Source organism: Sorex fumeus, unplaced genomic scaffold, assembly GCF_029834395.1.
Source record: "Sorex fumeus unplaced genomic scaffold, SorFum_2.1 ptg000097l, whole genome shotgun sequence".
NCBI classification, from domain to species: Eukaryota; Metazoa; Chordata; class Mammalia; order Eulipotyphla; family Soricidae; genus Sorex; species Sorex fumeus.
In genome coordinates, this window is record NW_026606154.1 from 1,482,614 (window position 1) to 1,499,851 (window position 17,238).

The 17,238-nt window shown below is 55.7% G+C and overlaps 1 protein-coding gene across 1 annotated transcript in view; it reads left to right on the forward strand.

Moving 5' to 3' along the window:
• The window catches only part of ADRA1B (adrenoceptor alpha 1B), a 96,898-nt gene that overhangs the window by 38,639 nt on the left and 41,021 nt on the right, over positions 1-17,238 (forward strand). Inside the window, exons 2-3 of the mRNA XM_056133086.1 lie at positions 9,581-9,663; positions 10,173-11,352. Coding sequence (XP_055989061.1) covers positions 10,410-11,352 — 943 coding nt within the window. The 5' untranslated portion in view covers positions 9,581-9,663; positions 10,173-10,409. The remainder of the gene's footprint in view (positions 1-9,580; positions 9,664-10,172; positions 11,353-17,238) is intronic.

Consider the following 17,238-nt stretch of genomic DNA (forward strand, 5'->3'; position numbering starts at 1 on the left):
TCTTTCCCGACATGCCGACTGCTGGACCTGGGGGTGCACCTCGAGGGGCAGAGCGCGTGCCTAGGTGCAGCACAGCCTGGCCCCCCCTCTCACCACGGCGGGGGGCCACACCACAGGCCCCGAGCACTGCTTAGCCAGAGAACCCTGGGAGTGCCCTCACCAGAGAGCACATAGGAGTAGCATGCATCTCACAAGGCCGTGTCCGGTCTGAAGGACACAGGGCACCAAGTTTGGTGCCCTGGTTTGTGTCTTTGTTTTTCTTTTTCTTTTCTTTTCTTAATTGAGCCACGGTGAGATACACAGTTACAACGCTGTTCATTGGTTGGGTGTCAGTCATACAATGTTCCAACACCCAACCCTCCACTACAACACATTTCCCACCACCATGACCCCAGTTTCGCACCCGGTGCCCCCAGCCTGCTTCTATGGCAGGTACTCTCTCTCTCTCTCGCTCTCTCTCTCTCTCTCGCTCTCTCTATCTATCTATCTATCTCCCCCCCACCAAGACCCAGTCTCTCTCTCCCCTTCTTTCTCGCGCTCTTTCTCCTTCTCTCTCTCTCCTTCACCAAGACCAAGTCTCTCTCACTCAATCTCCCCTTCTTCCTCTCTTATTCTCTCTTCTTCACCAATCCCCAGTCTCTCTCACACACTATCTCTCTCTGTCTCTGTCTGTCTCCATCCGTCTCTCTGTGTCTATCTCTGTCTTTGCCTCTGTCTCTCTCTGTCTCTCACTGTCTCTCTCTGTCTCTGTGTCTCTTTCTCTGTGTCTCTCTCTCTCCCCTCACCAAGACCCAGTCTCTCTCTCACGCTTTCTCCTTCTCTCTCTCACCTTCACCAAGACCAAGTCTCTCTCACTCTATCTCGCCTTCTTCCTCTCTTACTCTCTCTCTTTTCTTCACCAATACCCAGTCTCTCTCACACACTCTGTCGCTGTCTCTGCCTGTCTCTCCGTCTGTCTCTGTCTCTACCTGTCTCTGTGTCTGTCTCTCTCTGTTTCTATCCCTGTCTTTGCCTCTGTCTCTCTCTGTCTCTCACTGTCTCTGTCTCTCTGTCTCTGTCTCCCTTTTTCTCTGTCTCTCTGTCTCTGTCTCTCTGTCTCTGTCTCTGTCTCCCTGTCTCCACCTCCTCCCCTCCCCCAAGGCCCTCAGGCACAGTGCCTAGCCCTGGTGAACACTTCACACCCCTGAGCTGAGGTTATCTCAGCCCCCCTGTGCCAGGCACTTCACACATGTTATCGTGTTTACACTCACCACAGCGCGCTGAGGTGCGCACGGCTAGACTCTTCTTCACAGACGAGGCAGCAGGCTCAGCGTGGTTGAGTGACCTGCCTCAGGATGCTCAGATAATAAATTCCTCAACTTGAGGCCTAACCCTAGGTCTGCTTGAGGCCAGATTTGAGCTTTCATCACTGCACTCTCCTGCCCTCAGTCTCCTCAGTGCCTGTGGGGTGACAGGGGGACCAGGATCCAGACCGTCCAGGGGCTGCCCGCCAGAGCACGTGCCCTTCTTGCCCAGACAGCCCTGCCTGACCCGTCCACCCCGTGGCTGCCCACTGCCTGGCCTCTGCCCTGCTCAGGACCCTGGTCACAGCCAGGCCTCGGCTGTAATTTCCTTCAGGGCCAAGGCTGAACCTTCTGCTGCCTCTTTTTCGTTTCCTTTTTTTTTTTTTTTTTCCCTTTAATCTCACTCAGTCTGGTTGAGAGCAAAGGATGCAGCAGCGTTGGAGCCAGATGCCAATGCTTTGAATACCAATGCCACTCACTCCGCGCACGGGCCTCGCCACACCACTGAACCCCTCGGAACCTCAGTCTCCACGCCTGTAGCATGGGCGTCATGTTGATGTGGCGTCGGCACGAGCATTCGAGCAGGTGCATCTGGGTTACCCAGCACAGCACCCGGCCCACAGCCGGGCGTCTCCCAAGGTGCTTTTCCCTCCCCGTTTCCCAGCGTGCAGCCTTACACAGGATGAGGGGATGCTCCTTCGTGTGCTGGCTGGCCAGAGAGCAAGAGAGCGCAAGGGGGGCCCTGCACGACCCCAGGTCCCACAGAGAATCCGAGCAGGGCTGTGGCTCTCCCGTGGCCCCGCCGCCGTCTCCCACAGGCCAAGCTCAGTGGCAGAAATGGGAGTGTGCAGCCTCGGGGCTCCTAATGTAATCAGCCGGATAATAAAAAGGTTCTTCTTCCCCCGGCCGGGTGAGTCAGAGCTCTGGACTTGGCTCTGCCCCAGCGAGTACCGAGAAAATGAAATATCGTCCGTATCCTCATGACACCTCAACAAATGGTCAATTCCGGGGGTCAGCGGTCAGCCCGAGGGCAGCAGGCAGGGACGCGGCGAGGAAGGGGTCTGTTAGCAAAGATTGCAGTTGGGGGGGGGGATCCCGGTGCAGGGCGGCTGTTGGGGCTAGTTCCTGTTTGCCTCAGGGTGGGGTGTTTGCTCTGCCTTCGTGAAATGCAATGTGTAATGAAATGATGGCGCGTCTTGAATCTCTCGGTCCCAATCTCTTCCACATTCTGACCCCAGAATCCAAGTGTGAGTTTTAATCAAGTACCAATTTTTTTTTTTTGGTGGTCGGGTGAGGTGGTCGGGATGTGGGTCACACCCAGTGGTGCTCAGGGCTCTGTGCTCCAGGACTCATTCCTGGTGGTGCTCAAGGACCATCGCGGCCGCTGGGGACAGACTCCAGGTGGGCCACATGCCAGGCAAACGGCCTTGTCGACTGGACTGTCTCCCTGGCACACAAATTATTTGCTTTCCTGACAAGGATGAACCGATTCTGAACCTTAAATTTGCTGTTTTCTTTTCTGGCCTTTTGCCACTGTGTTGAGGCGGGGGTTGGGGGGGGGGGTCTCTGATAGGCCCAGTGGGATAGGGAGGTTTGAGGGGGGTCTGTGACAGGCCTGGTGCAGATAGGATAGGGGTTTCCGATAGGCCCAATGAGGTGGGGTGGAGGGTCTCTGATAGTTCTGGTGGAGTGGGGTGGGGTCTCTGATAAGCCCTGTGGGCTGAGTTGGGGGATCTCTGATATGCCCAGCAGGGTGGAAAGGGATGGGGGGTTTCTGATAGGCCCAGTGGAGTGGGCAGGGATGGGGGGGGGGGGTCTCTGACAGGCCACCACCACCGAGACGTGGGCTTAGAACTCTCTCGTCATTCCTCAGTGCCCCACGCACCCCCCCCCAGCCCCCTGCCTCTGCGCGGTCTCTGGCTTCCCGCTAACTCAGGGGCTTCCTGCTAACTAAGGGGCTTCCTCCTCCTCCTCCTCCTCCTCCTCCTCCTCCTCCTCCTCCTCCTCTCCTCCTCCTCCTCCTCCTCCTCCCCCTCCTCCTCCTCCTCCCCTCCTCTTCCTCCTCCCCCTCCTCCTCCTCCTCCCCTCCTCTTCCTCCTCGTCCTCCTCTCCTCCTCCTGCCCCTTCTCCTCCTCCTCCTGCCCTTCCTCTTCCTCCTCCTCCTCCTCTCCTCTCACGCCCCCCCCACTTCCTTTTGTGAGCAGACTAGTTTGAGAGGTGCCTCAACGTCTCAGACCTGCCAATATGTGCCAAGTGTGGGATCCCCAGGGCCCCTCCACCACTCCCAGCTGACACTGTGGGTGGAGCATGGGAACGGGGTAAAGGGCTGCCTTCTGGGCCAGACACTTGATTCACGCTCGGGGGCCAGCCATGGAGAACTACTAGAAACCCTTGGAAGATCAGCAGTCCCAGACCCTCTCTCCAGACATGTTAGCGAGGAGCCACCTGAAGCCAAGCCCAGTCTCCCCTCCTGCAAGGACCCTTGGCTGAGGACTGCCCAGGTCACCCAGCCTCACCCCACAGCGGGTGCTGTGCGTGGCGGCAATGTGTGGCCTCTCTCAGGATGGGAGAAGCAACAGTGCTCTGAGTCAGGAACAAGCAGTGTGATTCCATCTTTGCACCTCTCCTTGCACACACACACACACACACATGCACACACACATACACTCCCACACACACATACATGTGCATACACACACGTATACATATGCGTGCACACACATAAACTCGTGCACAGACACATACACATACACACACGCGCGCACACACACACACACACACACACACTGCCTCAGATGGGAAGATGTTAAACTAAGTTACTAAAGGCTTTTAAAGAGCTCAACCTCTATAGACCCATGGAGCTCTCATTTAAAGGTCTTCAAATACAACAGAAACGATAGCACAGCGGTAGGGCTTTTGCCTTGCACGCAGCCAACATGGCCGACCCGAGTTCGATTCCTCCGCCCCTCTCGGAGAGCCCAGCAAGCTACCGAGAGTATCTCGCCCACACAGCAGAGCCTGGCAAGCTCCCTATGACGTATTCGATATGCCAGACACAGTAACAACAAAGCCTCCAATGGAGACGTTACTGGGCCCGCTCGAGCAAATCAATGATCAACCATTTACCATTTTCATGGGTGTCTCTACCAGGTCTTCCCCTCATTTTTACATCGACAGTGCTGGTAATTATGCTGTTCATGCATACATCATTCTTGTACTCCAACATCATTCAACACCACCAAAGTGTCTGCTTCTCTCCCCAAGTAACCGAAGGGCCCCTCGCAGCCACCGTCCCCCTCAGGAAAGCCTAGCTGGACAAGACCCACTTCACCTTCCCCCCATGAAAGTCACGTGGACAGAAACTACAGTTCCAACGACTTTGGCCATTTATTATTCCTTTGCTATGTTTGCTTATCTCCAATATGTGAGATTTTTTAAAAATTTATTGTATGCCCAAGAATAGACTGGTTCAAGAAGCTGTGTACATCTACACAATAGAACACTATGCAACAGTTAGGAAAAATGAAGTCACGAAATTCGCTTACAGGTGAATGGATGTGGAGAGTATCATGCTGAGTGAAATGAGTCAGAAGGAGAGGAACAGAAATAGAATAATTGCATTTATTTATGGGATGTAAATAACATCATATGAGACTAATACCCAAGGACAGTAGTGACAAGGGCCAGGAGGTTGGTCCATGGTTGGAAACCTGCCCCAGTTTGGGGAAAAGGCAGTTGGAATAGAAGGGACCACAACGACAAAGACAGTTGAAAATGATTGATCACTCTGGCTAAGAATTACATGCTGAAAGTAAGGAAAGGAACAAACATGATAACCCCTTGGTATCTGTACTGCAAACCATAAGCCATAGTGCCCAAAATCAGAGAGAGAGAAAGAGAGAGAGAGAGAGAGAGATGGAAAGTGCCCATGATAGAGGCAGAATGTGAGAGGCAGAGAGAGGAAAACTGGGGTCATTGGTGGTGGGAATTGGACACTGGTGGAGGGGCAGGTGTTGTAACACTGTATGACTGAAACCCCATCATGAACAGCTTTGTAACTGTGTATCTCACGGTGACTCAATTTTTAAAAAGGTAATTAAATTAAATTAAATGTATTCCTTTATTCACACATAGATGAATCAAGTTAAACTCCTGAAATTCAAAAAAAATTGTACATCAATCATAAACTGAAAAAATTTTCAAAAATTGTGTTTTTGCAGGTCTGTAAATTTAAAATTAATAGTAAGAATACTCCTATGATAATACATTAAATATGTACATAAAGATACATTAAAATGTACATAAAATAGATAAATCCTACAAATGCAAAATTTAGTAAAAGTGAGGAAAAGAGAATTAAGAAGGTTTAAGGGAAACCCTAGAGAGGTCTATAAAATTACAAAAGTGTGTTTTAACCTAAAAATGGAATATTGTTTTTTATTTATATTGCAAATAATGCTTAAGTATCTGCATTAGTAAGTAAAAGACTGTAGTGAAAATCTCTATAGTGGTAAAAAAAAATAATCACCCGAAGAGACATAAAACATTCCATGTAAGTGAAGTGTTATTTCACTATTGAAAAAGTATAAAATCCCTTAGCAAGTTTGAAATAAACAGTTCTTTCTTAATCTAGTAGAAAGCAAACATAAGCGCCAGGGGTAAAAGCCATACTCAGTAGCAGAGTGTGGAGAACTTTGTCTTGTCTTTGAAAGAAGCTCCTTTGATGCTTCCTGCAAAATTGGTTATGAATTCCTTTAACGGTTGCCTGGTCATAAAGCGCTAGATTGCCCCTTCAAATCTGAGTCATAATCTAGCGGGATAGAGTTTTCTTGGTCGCCTGTTCATTTCTTCGAGGCTTTTGGCGTTTGTTTTAGTTTTGTTTTGTTTTGTTTTGTTTCTCTCTCCTGTATCGCATCATTCTCTTGCGACTTTCAAGGTCTCATTTCCATCAGTCTGCCGTGAATCTTATGGGCTTTTCTTTGTGTGCAATTTCCATTTTTGATCTTGCTGCTTTCAACGTTCTTTCTCTGCCTTTGACTTCTGTCGTGCTGACGAGAATGTGTCTTGGAGTTTCCTCGGTGCCTGTGTTTCCACTGGCACCCTTCAGAAGGGTGGGGGACCAAGAAGAGATCTGAGAGGTGGAGGTGGAGCTGTCTAGATGCAGACGTCTGGCCTGGCGGTTCTCTGCCGGGTTTGTTTGGCTGCTGGATTGGGGGGGGGGGGGGGGTTCTGGCGTGAGGGAGATCTTTTTTGATTTGTTTTGTTTCGGGGCCACACCTGGCAGTGCTCAGGACTTATCCCTAGCTCTGTGCTCAGGGGGTCGCTCCTGGCAATTCTCAGGGAAGTATATTGGGTCTACCTTAAGCAAGGCAAATGCCCTACCCCCTGTACGATGGCCATCAGGTTTTGAATCGCAGGGTACACGCTGAATTTGTGTGCTTCATACATTTAAAAGTCATGTGTCGAAAGTTCGTAAGGTGGTAACTGTACCCCACAGTGATTCACAAATAAATAAATAAATAAATCACTGTCACTGTTCATCGATTTGCTGGAGCGGGCCCAGTAATGTCTCCATTGAGAGACTTGTTGTGACTGTTTGGCTTATCGAATATGTCACGGGGAGCTTGCCAGGCTCTGCCGTGCGGGCGAGATACTCTCAGTAGCTTGCTGGGCTCTCCGAGAGGGGCAGAGGAATCGAACTCGGGTCGGCCATGTTGCTCGCTTGCAAGGCAAATGCCCTACCACTGTGCTATCATTCCAGCCCAAATAAATAAATAAATAAATAAAAGCCTTGTGTATCAGTGGCAGATGGGTGAAGCCTTTTATAGGCGCAGGATGGCCACCTGGAAATTGAGGGACTCAATGTAAGTCACCCAGAGCAGCTTCCTGGGCCACCGCTCCCCAATGTGGAGGCCGGGATCTTCCACCCCAGTGAACCAGAGGCAGGAAGTCCCAGTGCAGCTCCCGTGCCAGAGGGAGGAGGCATCAGGTTTCACTTTTTAGTCTCCGGCTGTCCCCCGCTTTTTGCTCTGCCACGTGTCTGCTGGCCAGCTGACCACTGGAATGTTCCAGCTCTCTCTGAACCACAGTTTTCTCATGGTCGAGGGCGAATGGTTTTGACTCTCTCCAAGGGTTGTCATAAAGAGTAAAAGAAACCGAGGAAATGCTTGGCTGTCCCTCGCACTCAGTAAAGGGGAGCCCCCTGCCAGAATAGGCGGTCCCGAGTGTCCTGTCTCGTCAGCCTCCCCCCCTTCTTGAAGGGAAATTGGTCCAGAGACTGTGGAAAACAGTGTGCTGCCTCCTCAGGAGTGTAAGGTCAGGGAGATGGCTCAAAGGGCGAGTGCCCACGCCTGGGTTCAGTCCCCAGCACCCCTGAGCACCATCAGGAGTAGCCACTGGCCACCGCTAGGCATGAACAAATTAAAGACCAGGCTGCCAAGGGACCCAGCAGTCCCACTTCTGGTTCTCTACCCAGTGAAAATGAGAACAGGATGTTGAACAGTCTCCAGCCCCGGGTTCATCGTGGCAATAGTCACAGTGTTCACAGTAGCCAAGACCCGGGCACCACCTAAGTGCCCTTCGGCAGGGAGGTGAATGCTGGAGATCTGTGGTGATGTTGTAAATGCACACGCATACGTGTCCATGAGAAAGGGGGATAGCCAGCCATTTTCCGCAAAATGGGTGCAACGTGGGGGTATTCTGCGAAATAAAACAGGAAAATATAAATAATGCATGGTCTCACTTATGTGCGGAATTCCACAGAAGCCGAAACAGAGAGTTGAGTGATAGCTATCAGGGCTGGGGGGGGGGGGGAATGGGGGGGGGCCAGGAGGTGAGCCAAAGGGTACCCGCTTCCAGTTAGAAGATGAATAAATTCTGGGAACTATAGCATGGCGATGACAAATTATAGCAATACTGTATTATAAACTTGGATGTTGATAAGAGAGAGGACCTTAAAGGCTCTCACCACAAAAGGAAATGGTGACTACACACATGATGAAGGTGTTGGCTGAGTCTGTGGTGGTCGTCACTTTGTGGTATGTAGATCATTGAACACATTCAGATGATGGCCATATGAATGTGTTCAATTATTGCGTTGTACTTTTTAAAGTTGGACAGTGTTATCGGTCAGTTATATCCCCATCACTTAGGAGAGCGGGGGGATATAACCCCACCCCCTTTTGATTGCACCCTGGGGCCGGGGAATGTGATCCAGAGACAGCAGTGCTCTGCTGTGGAGAAGCCTGCAGAGGTCTCAGACTCCGCAGTGCCTCTCCTGGTCGTTTCGTGGTGGCGTCTCTCCACATCCCAGAATCCCACGCTGGGAATGGCGTGTCGGTCACCGCCCTTCCCTCAGAGGCGGTGAGAGAATGCAGAGAGTTCTTCACACCCTGTTGGATGGATGCAGGTACCCCAGTTCTCCCCGTAGTAGCGTTGATCCGGGGAAGTGTACCACCTGGGGAGGCAGATGGACCAGAGTGATGGTACAGTGGAGAGGGAGTTTGCTTTGCACCTGGCTGATCTGGGTTCGAACGCCAGCATCCTGTATGGTTCCCCTAAGCACTGCCAAGAGTATTTGCTGAGTATTTGCAGAACCAGGAGTAACCCCTGAGTATTGCCAGGTGTGACTCCTCCCCCCCCAAAAAAAAAGATTAGTAAAGGCCAACAAGGACTCCAGATTCCCCCGACCCCTGCCCCTCTATAGGCCATTCTTGTGGCCCTCCTGTTTTTCAGGACGTGCCTCAGATACTCCTTTGTTGAGGTCCCAGACGCCACATTTGGGAGACCCAGTGCCCACATTCCACTTAGTCCTCTGCACTGCGTTTCTGCCCTCACAGGACACACCACAGCACACTCCCCTGTTCATTATGTCGCCCCAGCTGGATTCCGCGCCCCTCCGAGCCTGAGGCAGGGCTCCTGGTCTTTCTGTTTGTTTGTTCTTGGGTGCCCCACCCAACAATGCTCAGGGCTTCCTCCTGGCTCTGAGCTCCAGGGATCACTCCTGGCGGGGATCCAACCCCAGGTGGGTTGCGGGCAAGGCAAGCGCCCTGCCCGCTGTGGTAGGGCCCCTGCTTGTGTGCCCTGTTCCAGGCTGTGTCTGTCCACAGTCACAGGGCCGGGGCTGCGAGTTTAGTTAAGGAATGAGTGACAGTGTTTGCATGAGCCGGGGAAGGAAGAAGGCAGGAAGAGTTGGATGGTGAGTCCAGAAATGTTGCACAAAGCTGAAGGATGCAGGCGGGGCCCAGACACGCCTCAAGTCCCTCTCACCTGCCTGACCCTCGGGCTTCTTCTTCCAGGTGCTGCCTAAATTGCATCCCACCCCGCCCAGGAGGGAAAAAAAAAATCTGGGGTCTGGCTGCAGACGCTGCCCCCGTTACAGGTAAGCCTGCTGGAGGGTGAAGTGGGCAAAGCAATTCCCAAGGGCTCCCTGCGGGGGAGGGGGTCAGCGGGGCGGGGTCAGGGAGACCCACCCCCCATGCCCGGGCTGGCGCAGGGGGCTGGCCGGGCAGGGGGGCGCGCCCGGCCCGGGAGGACCCGGGGGAGCGGCGTCGGGGTTGCGCGCGCCTTGGCTGGGCCCGCATTGCCCCCTAGTGCCGCGCGGAGTCAGGGCGCCGGGCTCCCCCGCCTGATGTCACCGCCGAGCGTTCCAGCCCAGAGGCGGCTCGTTGGAAGCAGACCCTCCCCGGCGCTGCTGGGCGGAGGCGCCGCTGTCCGCAGACCCGCCGCGGGCCGGCCCGGCCAGCCGGGCGCCCCTGCCCCGCGCCCCGCCGCGCGCCCGCCCGCCCGCCCGCCCGCGCGCGCGCTGCCAGCCCGGCCCGCGCGCGCCTGACGTGGACCATTGAACTTGGAGCTGCCGCCTCGTCCCCTCTCTCCTCCTCCCTCTGACAGGCGAGCGAGCGAGCGAGCAAGCGAGGAGAGAGCGAGCGGCTCCTTCTCCCGGTGCAGGGAGGAGACGCGCGGGCCCGGCTGCGCTGCCCGCGGAGATGACTTCTGGCCAGAAGGGCGCCCCTGGGAAGCCGACCACGGGGGCAGCAAAGTTTGGGCACAGCTGAGGAGCCTGGGCTGCAGCCCCGGCCAGTCCCATCACACCCCCCACCCCCCCGGCTATGGAGGGCGGACTCTAAGATGAATCCCGACCTGGACCCCGGCCACAACACATCAGCACCTGCCCCCTGGGGAGATGCCAACCTCACCGGCCCCAACCAGACCTCGAGCGACAATGCCACGCTGCCCCAGCTGGACCTCACCCGGGCCATCTCCGTGGGCCTGGCGCTGGGTGCCTTCATCCTCTTCGCCATCGTGGGCAACATCCTGGTCATCCTGTCGGTGGCCTGCAACCGCCACCTGCGGACGCCCACCAACTACTTCATCGTCAACCTGGCCATCGCCGACCTGCTGCTGAGCTGCACCGTGCTGCCCTTCTCGGCCACCCTGGAGGTGCTGGGCTACTGGGTGCTGGGCCGCATCTTCTGTGACATCTGGGCCGCCGTGGACGTGCTCTGCTGCACGGCCTCCATCCTGAGCCTGTGCGCCATCTCCATCGACCGCTACATCGGCGTGCGCTACTCCCTGCAGTACCCCACGCTGGTGACCCGCCGGAAGGCCATCCTGGCGCTGCTGGGCGTCTGGGTCCTGTCCACGGTCATCTCCATCGGGCCCCTGCTGGGCTGGAAGGAGCCGGCCCCCAAGGACGACAAGGAGTGCAAGGTGACGGAGGAGCCCTTCTACGCCCTCTTCTCCTCCCTGGGCTCCTTCTACATCCCGCTGGCGGTCATCCTGGTCATGTACTGCCGCGTCTACATCGTGGCCAAGAGGACCACCAAGAACCTGGAGGCCGGCGTCATGAAGGAGATGTCCAACTCCAAGGAGCTGACGCTGAGGATCCACTCCAAGAACTTTCACGAGGACGCGCTCGGTAGCACCCGGGCCAAGGGCCACAACCCCCGAAGTTCCATCGCCGTCAAACTTTTCAAGTTCTCCCGCGAGAAGAAGGCGGCCAAGACCCTGGGCATCGTGGTCGGCATGTTCATCTTGTGTTGGCTGCCCTTCTTCATCGCCCTGCCGCTGGGTGAGTCGGGGCCCGGAGGGAGGGCGGCGGGGGGTGGGAGCGGGTGAGGGGGGGTTCTCCAGTCTCGCGTGACTAGGAGTTTTACTGGGAAGTTGTCGAGGGGTGGGCAGGGGCCGGGGGCGTGGTGTGCGTGTGTGCGTGCATGGGTGTGCGCATATGCCTGTGTGTATGTGCGCGTGTGTCTATGCGTGTGTGTGTGCGCGTGTGCATGCGAGTGCGTGTGCACGCGTGTCCAGGCAGTCCGTGTGTGCGTGTGGAGGTTTGGAAAACCATGGTGGCTCTGCACAAGCTTTGCAGATGGGGTAACTGGCCGAGAACCAACTCAGGTGATAGTGGGGCTCGAGGAGACTCGAGTCACTCGAAATAGAAGCTCGGGAGGGAGAAATCTGGTATGCAGAGTGACTCACTCGCCCAGCCCGGGTTTAATAATTAAAGAAAGGACACCGGCCCCGCGTGGCTCTCCGGCATTCTTTCAGTAGTAGCGCGGTGCCGGCGGCAGAGGCAGCGACACTAATGCAGCATACAAAATAGTTTGTAGTTACCGCAGACGCGGTATTTGGGCAGCAGGGAGGCAGCTCGTACGCAGAAAGGCAGTTTTCATTCAGCATTTCCAGGGCTCCCGCAGAGGCGCGCTGCTCGGGGGCCGAGCGGGCAGGGGCTGCCACCTCCTTCCCTCCAGGGGCCTTCCCGTCCACAGGCTCCCTTCCTCCTCTGCTAAGACGGGGCTTTTTTTTTTTTAAGCCATACAGCCCCCACCAGCCCTGAAGTTATCTCAGGCTTGCAATTTGGCAAGAGAAGGTTCCCACACACCCTCCCCACACCCTCCTCCCCCCACACAAAAAAAAATATATATGGTGCTAACTCGTGATGTAGAGAAGAAACTAGAATTAAATGGGAGCTGCCCCTCACCTGCGACTGTCAAACCCAAACCCTGCCAAGAGGGAATTAGGTCCTTTTGCCCTCCCATCTAAACGCCTTCATCTTTTGTCTCCTGATCCTTCTCACCGAGTGGCTTAAAGGGCGCCCGGGCTCTTCCCAGAGAAGCTTGGGGTGCGGTCGGAAGGCGAGATGCTGGTGAGAGGGAGATCCCCGTGACTGGGGAGACCCCCGTCCCCTCTCGGGAGCACCGAGCCGCTTGACTTCCTGCTCGTCTCCCGGGAAGGGGGGGGCTCTCCAGACAAGGAGAGAGGGGCACAGTCATGGTCCCACCATGGGGGATCTCAGAGAGGGGGGAACGGATGGGGGGAACGGCCGCTCCCAGCTCTGGACCACGGCTGCCCGCAGCCACCCCCCTCCAGGGGTCTGCACTAGCCCTGGGCAGCACCGAACCCCTCTAGTCACTAACCTTCAGATGACACACTGCTGCCCAGAGCGGGCGGCAGGTGGAAAGAGCAAACTGATGCCAGGCGCTACCCTGCCATGTCGGCGGGCTGGGGGGCAGGGGGGCGGGGGGGGAGGAGGCAGGCGGCTTGGCCTCAGCCTTGCCTCTGCTGTTAGCACCCGCGCTCGCAAACGCTCACGCCTCTCTCGGAAGTGTCTGCCGCATGTGCTGTGGACAGGCTTGAAGTTCTGCCCCGCCGGGGACCTCAGCCCACTGCCTAGGAGCCTTCCGTTCCTGCAGTTCCCGGGGTCCCCTGTGCGGGGTCTTTGGGTGGTGCTGGGCGACAATTGCATTCAGCAGGACAGAGGCAGAGGGGGTTTGGTCACCGAGGTTCTCTGTGACCTTGGGCCAATGACCCCTCCTCATTTTGTTGCTGCTGTGTTGTTTCGTTTGGGGGCCACACCCGGCGGTGCCCAGGGGTGACGCCTGGCTCGGCACTAAGGGATCACTCCTGGCCGTGCTCGGGGGGACCATGCCGGGTGCTGAAGGTTCGACCCGGATCAGCTACCTGCAGGGCAAGCTGTACCGTGACGCCGGCCCCGACCCCTCCTCTGGGGACCTCGGTCTCTCCATCTGCCTAGTGGGGCTCTTTCTCTCGGTTCCGTGAACACTGCTTTCATGTGTGGAAGGGATGCGATACTGTGCCTACTGCGTGGACAGTGCCCTGACCCAGACCCCGCCCCCTCGGCCCGAACTGGGTTTATTTTTCCTCTCCCTTGCCAGCCCCTTGCCCACAGCCAGAGGTTCCGCAGAGAGCCAGATCTTTCTCCGAACTTCCTTTCACCTCTAACCCCCGGCCTGCAGAGGCTGTGACAGACACCCCCCTGGAGGAGAAGAAGACCCCGCAGGCTAGGGTGGGGGAGAGACCCCAGGGGCAGGCGCTGGAGAAAGAGCCCAATACCGGGAGAATGGCATGGCGTGGAGACAGCTCTGCCCAGGGCCAGGAGGAATCAAGGCCCGCTAGACCTTGCTTCCTGTCTGCTCCGTGACCTTGACCGTGTCGCTTTACCTCTCTGGTCTTCGTAACTCACTTCTGGAGGGTGGAGCCAGATCCAGGGCTCTCCGGCTGTAAAGAGGATGAGGAGCAGCTCGGGCCCCTGGATACGCATGTAGCTCCTTCGGCCGAATCCACAGAGAAACAAATTCGGCGAGTCAGGCGGATCTCAGGAATCCACGTGTTCCACTCACCTGCCAGGCGGTTCCGAAAGGACAAGCAGGCCTGAAGCCAGCCTGACCGGAGCTTCCTTCTGCTCCCTTCCTGCTCCAGCCTTCTGGACGCCTCCCCCGGCCCCAAAGCCAGCCCCCACTTCTGGTTTCTTCTCCCTCGCGCAATCCCGCCTCCCCACGTCCTGCCCACGCCTTTCTGAGCTCTCGCCCCTCACACCTCCACGCCTTCGAAGGCAAGATGCCACCGAACTCCATCTCCTGCCAGGAAAACCTTCGTCCATCTGTATCACCCTCCCAAAGTCACCCTCGAGGCTGTCCCTGAGCTGACAGCCCCCTGCCACATGCACACACACACACACACACACACACACACACACACACACACACACCTCCCCTGGAAACCTACCCTTTGGGAGGTGCAGGCTTTGGGAAGGGCTCCAAAAGGGACCAGAGGCCTTCCAGCAGCAAAGGGGAGGCAAGCGTGGTGGACACTGGGCTCCTGGCCTCTGCCCAGATGGAAGGCGCACACAGGGGTGCGTTGCCCAGCAGCCGTCCCCCATTGGCCTCTGGAGAAGCTTCCGAGTTGTGACTCTTCCACCATAGCTCTTTGCTGGAAGGAAGGAAGGAACGTGGGTCTGCGGGAGGCAGGCAGGAGCGATTCCCAGTGGGGGCAGGCTCCTGGGATTCCCAGAGCCGTGTTCGTCTGCTGTGAGAGGAGGACTGGGATCCTCCGGAAAGGGGGACGGGCCGTGCCCACCCCAGCAGCCTCATCCAGAGGCTTCATCTGTCTGTCTGCTGGGTGGGGGGCGGGGGGAGCAGGGTCCGGCTGGCCGCAGGGCACGGCTGCCTCCCGCCCTCCCCACCCGGAGCTGCGTCCCCCCCACACTCTCCCTGTGGCGCAGAGCCTCCAAAGGCCCGGGAAAACAGGCTGGACTCCTCCAAACAGTGACCCCTTCATGCGACCCCTGGAAGCAGGCCACAGAGGGACAGGAAGTCTCAGGAGTAGTGGCGTTGCCTTTCCCATCCTCTGGGCAGCACCTTCGGGTGAGGCTCCCACGGGCCCCAGAAGGCCTGGGCAGGGTGCAGGAGGGGCTTGTTTCTGAGGGGTGTGCATGGCACCGCAGGTCTCAGGGAGTCTGGGGGTGCGGAGTATAGGAAGTGCCTGGCAGTGGACGGGTAGCTGCGCTCAGGGAGCTGTTTGGAAAACACGAGAACCTTGCCTTGCTCCCAATCTTTCTTCCGCCTTTTTCTATGCTGAAAGGCCCTGGAAGCCATTATTGAGCTAACCGCTTTCCCCTCCAAATAAATGAAGGTCAATTTCAAAGAAACTGTCGGGCTCTCTGCAGCCCAGTTCGCATTCCGTCTCCGGGCCTTGTTTATCCCGACGTCCTCATTCACTCCGGGGCCAGCCAGTTGCTACCCTCTGACCAGAGGGGGGTGGAGATGGGGGTGGGGGGGTAGTTTCAGGGATGACTGAGACAGAAACACCACACACACACACACACACACACACACACACACTAATCCCCCAGCCCCAGGCTTTCAAACTCGGGGATTAGAGGAATTCACAGGGAAAGTGATTGGTTTGAGCAAGGGGAGTAATTTGCAGGCGGGAAATCCTTCCTGGAAGAGAGGCGTCCTGTTCCAGGAGAAGGCCTGCTGTTTATGGATCATTCTGAGAGGTATCCTCACGCACTTAGGGCACACCTGGCCCTGATGATGTCGGCCACACACACACACACTCACACACACACACACACACACACACACACAGGAACACAGGAACACTCACATATAGGAACATACATATGGGAACACAAACAGGAACACACACACAACACACTCTCACATACACACACACACACAGTAACACACACCCTCACTCTTACACACATACTCACACACCCTCACACACAGGAACACACACTCACACTCACATACATAGGAACACACACACAGTAACACACACCCTCACTCTTACACACATACACACCCTCACACACAGGAATACACACTCACACACATAGGAACACACACAGTAACACACACCCTCACTCTTACACACATTCTCACACACCCTCACACACAGGAACACACACACTCACACACATAGGAACACACACACAGTAACACACACCCTCACTCTTACACACATACTCACACACCCTCACACACAGGAATACACACACTCACACACATAGGAACACACACAGTAACACACACCCTCACTTTTACACACATACTCACACACAGGAACACACACTCACACACACATAGGAACACACACCGTAACACACACCCTCACTCTTACATACATACTCACACACCCTCATACACAGGAACACACACTCACACTCACACACATAGGAACACACACACTCAGATATACACTTTTACATACTCTCACATACACTCACACACACAGAGGAACACACACACTCTCACACACACAAACTCACACACACAAACCCAAACATACTCTCACAACAATAACACACAGAGAGGAACATAAATTGTGACAAGTGATTGGAAAGAGAGGAACGAGACGCTACTGGGATAGAATGGGGGGGGGGGTGTTGTGTGAGCAAGGCAGCCCACCCTGTTCCATCCTTTATACCACATTGGACCCCCGACTATGGCCAGGAGCGATGTCTAAGCACCCCCAGATTTCCCCTCCCTCACCCCCTCAAAATAACAAAAGAACAGAAAGGGGACCCACGTGGCACAGGGCCCCTGCGTGTTCGTGCTGGCAAGGACGGTGAGTTAGGAAACCTTTGGGAGGGGCCTCAGACAGCTGGAGCCAACGCAGAGGGCCCAGGTGGCAGGTGACCAGGAAGAGAGGGCGTTCAGAAGTGCTGAGGAGGGACAGGAAGGGGATCCACAGAGCCTGGAGGGCGGGGCAGAGGAAGGGAGGTGTCAGGAGGGACCCTTTGGTGACAGGAATTGAACTTGGAACAGCCACATGCAAGGCACGCACTTGAACACCTGCCTATGTCTCTGGCCCCTAAAATATCATTTATTTATAAATATCATTTATTTACAAGCTGAGGGAAGCTGTCAGGCACTGCACTGCTCATGGCTGTTGCCTGGATTCACTCCAGGGCGATCAGATGATGCTAAAGAATCCATCGCTGGGTACCCCCCGCAACCCACACAGAGCTGTGGGACTCTGCGCCCCCTGGAAGTGGAGGGAGGAAGTGGGGGACGCCGTTCTGAAGAGGAAGGGGGGGTTAGGGGACCTCCTGTCATTTAGCTGCCAAGTGGCCTCGTCCTGATGAGCACTAGAAGCCATAAAAATAATTGAGTCTTTCCTCGAGCGAGCTGGGTCAACATTTCTT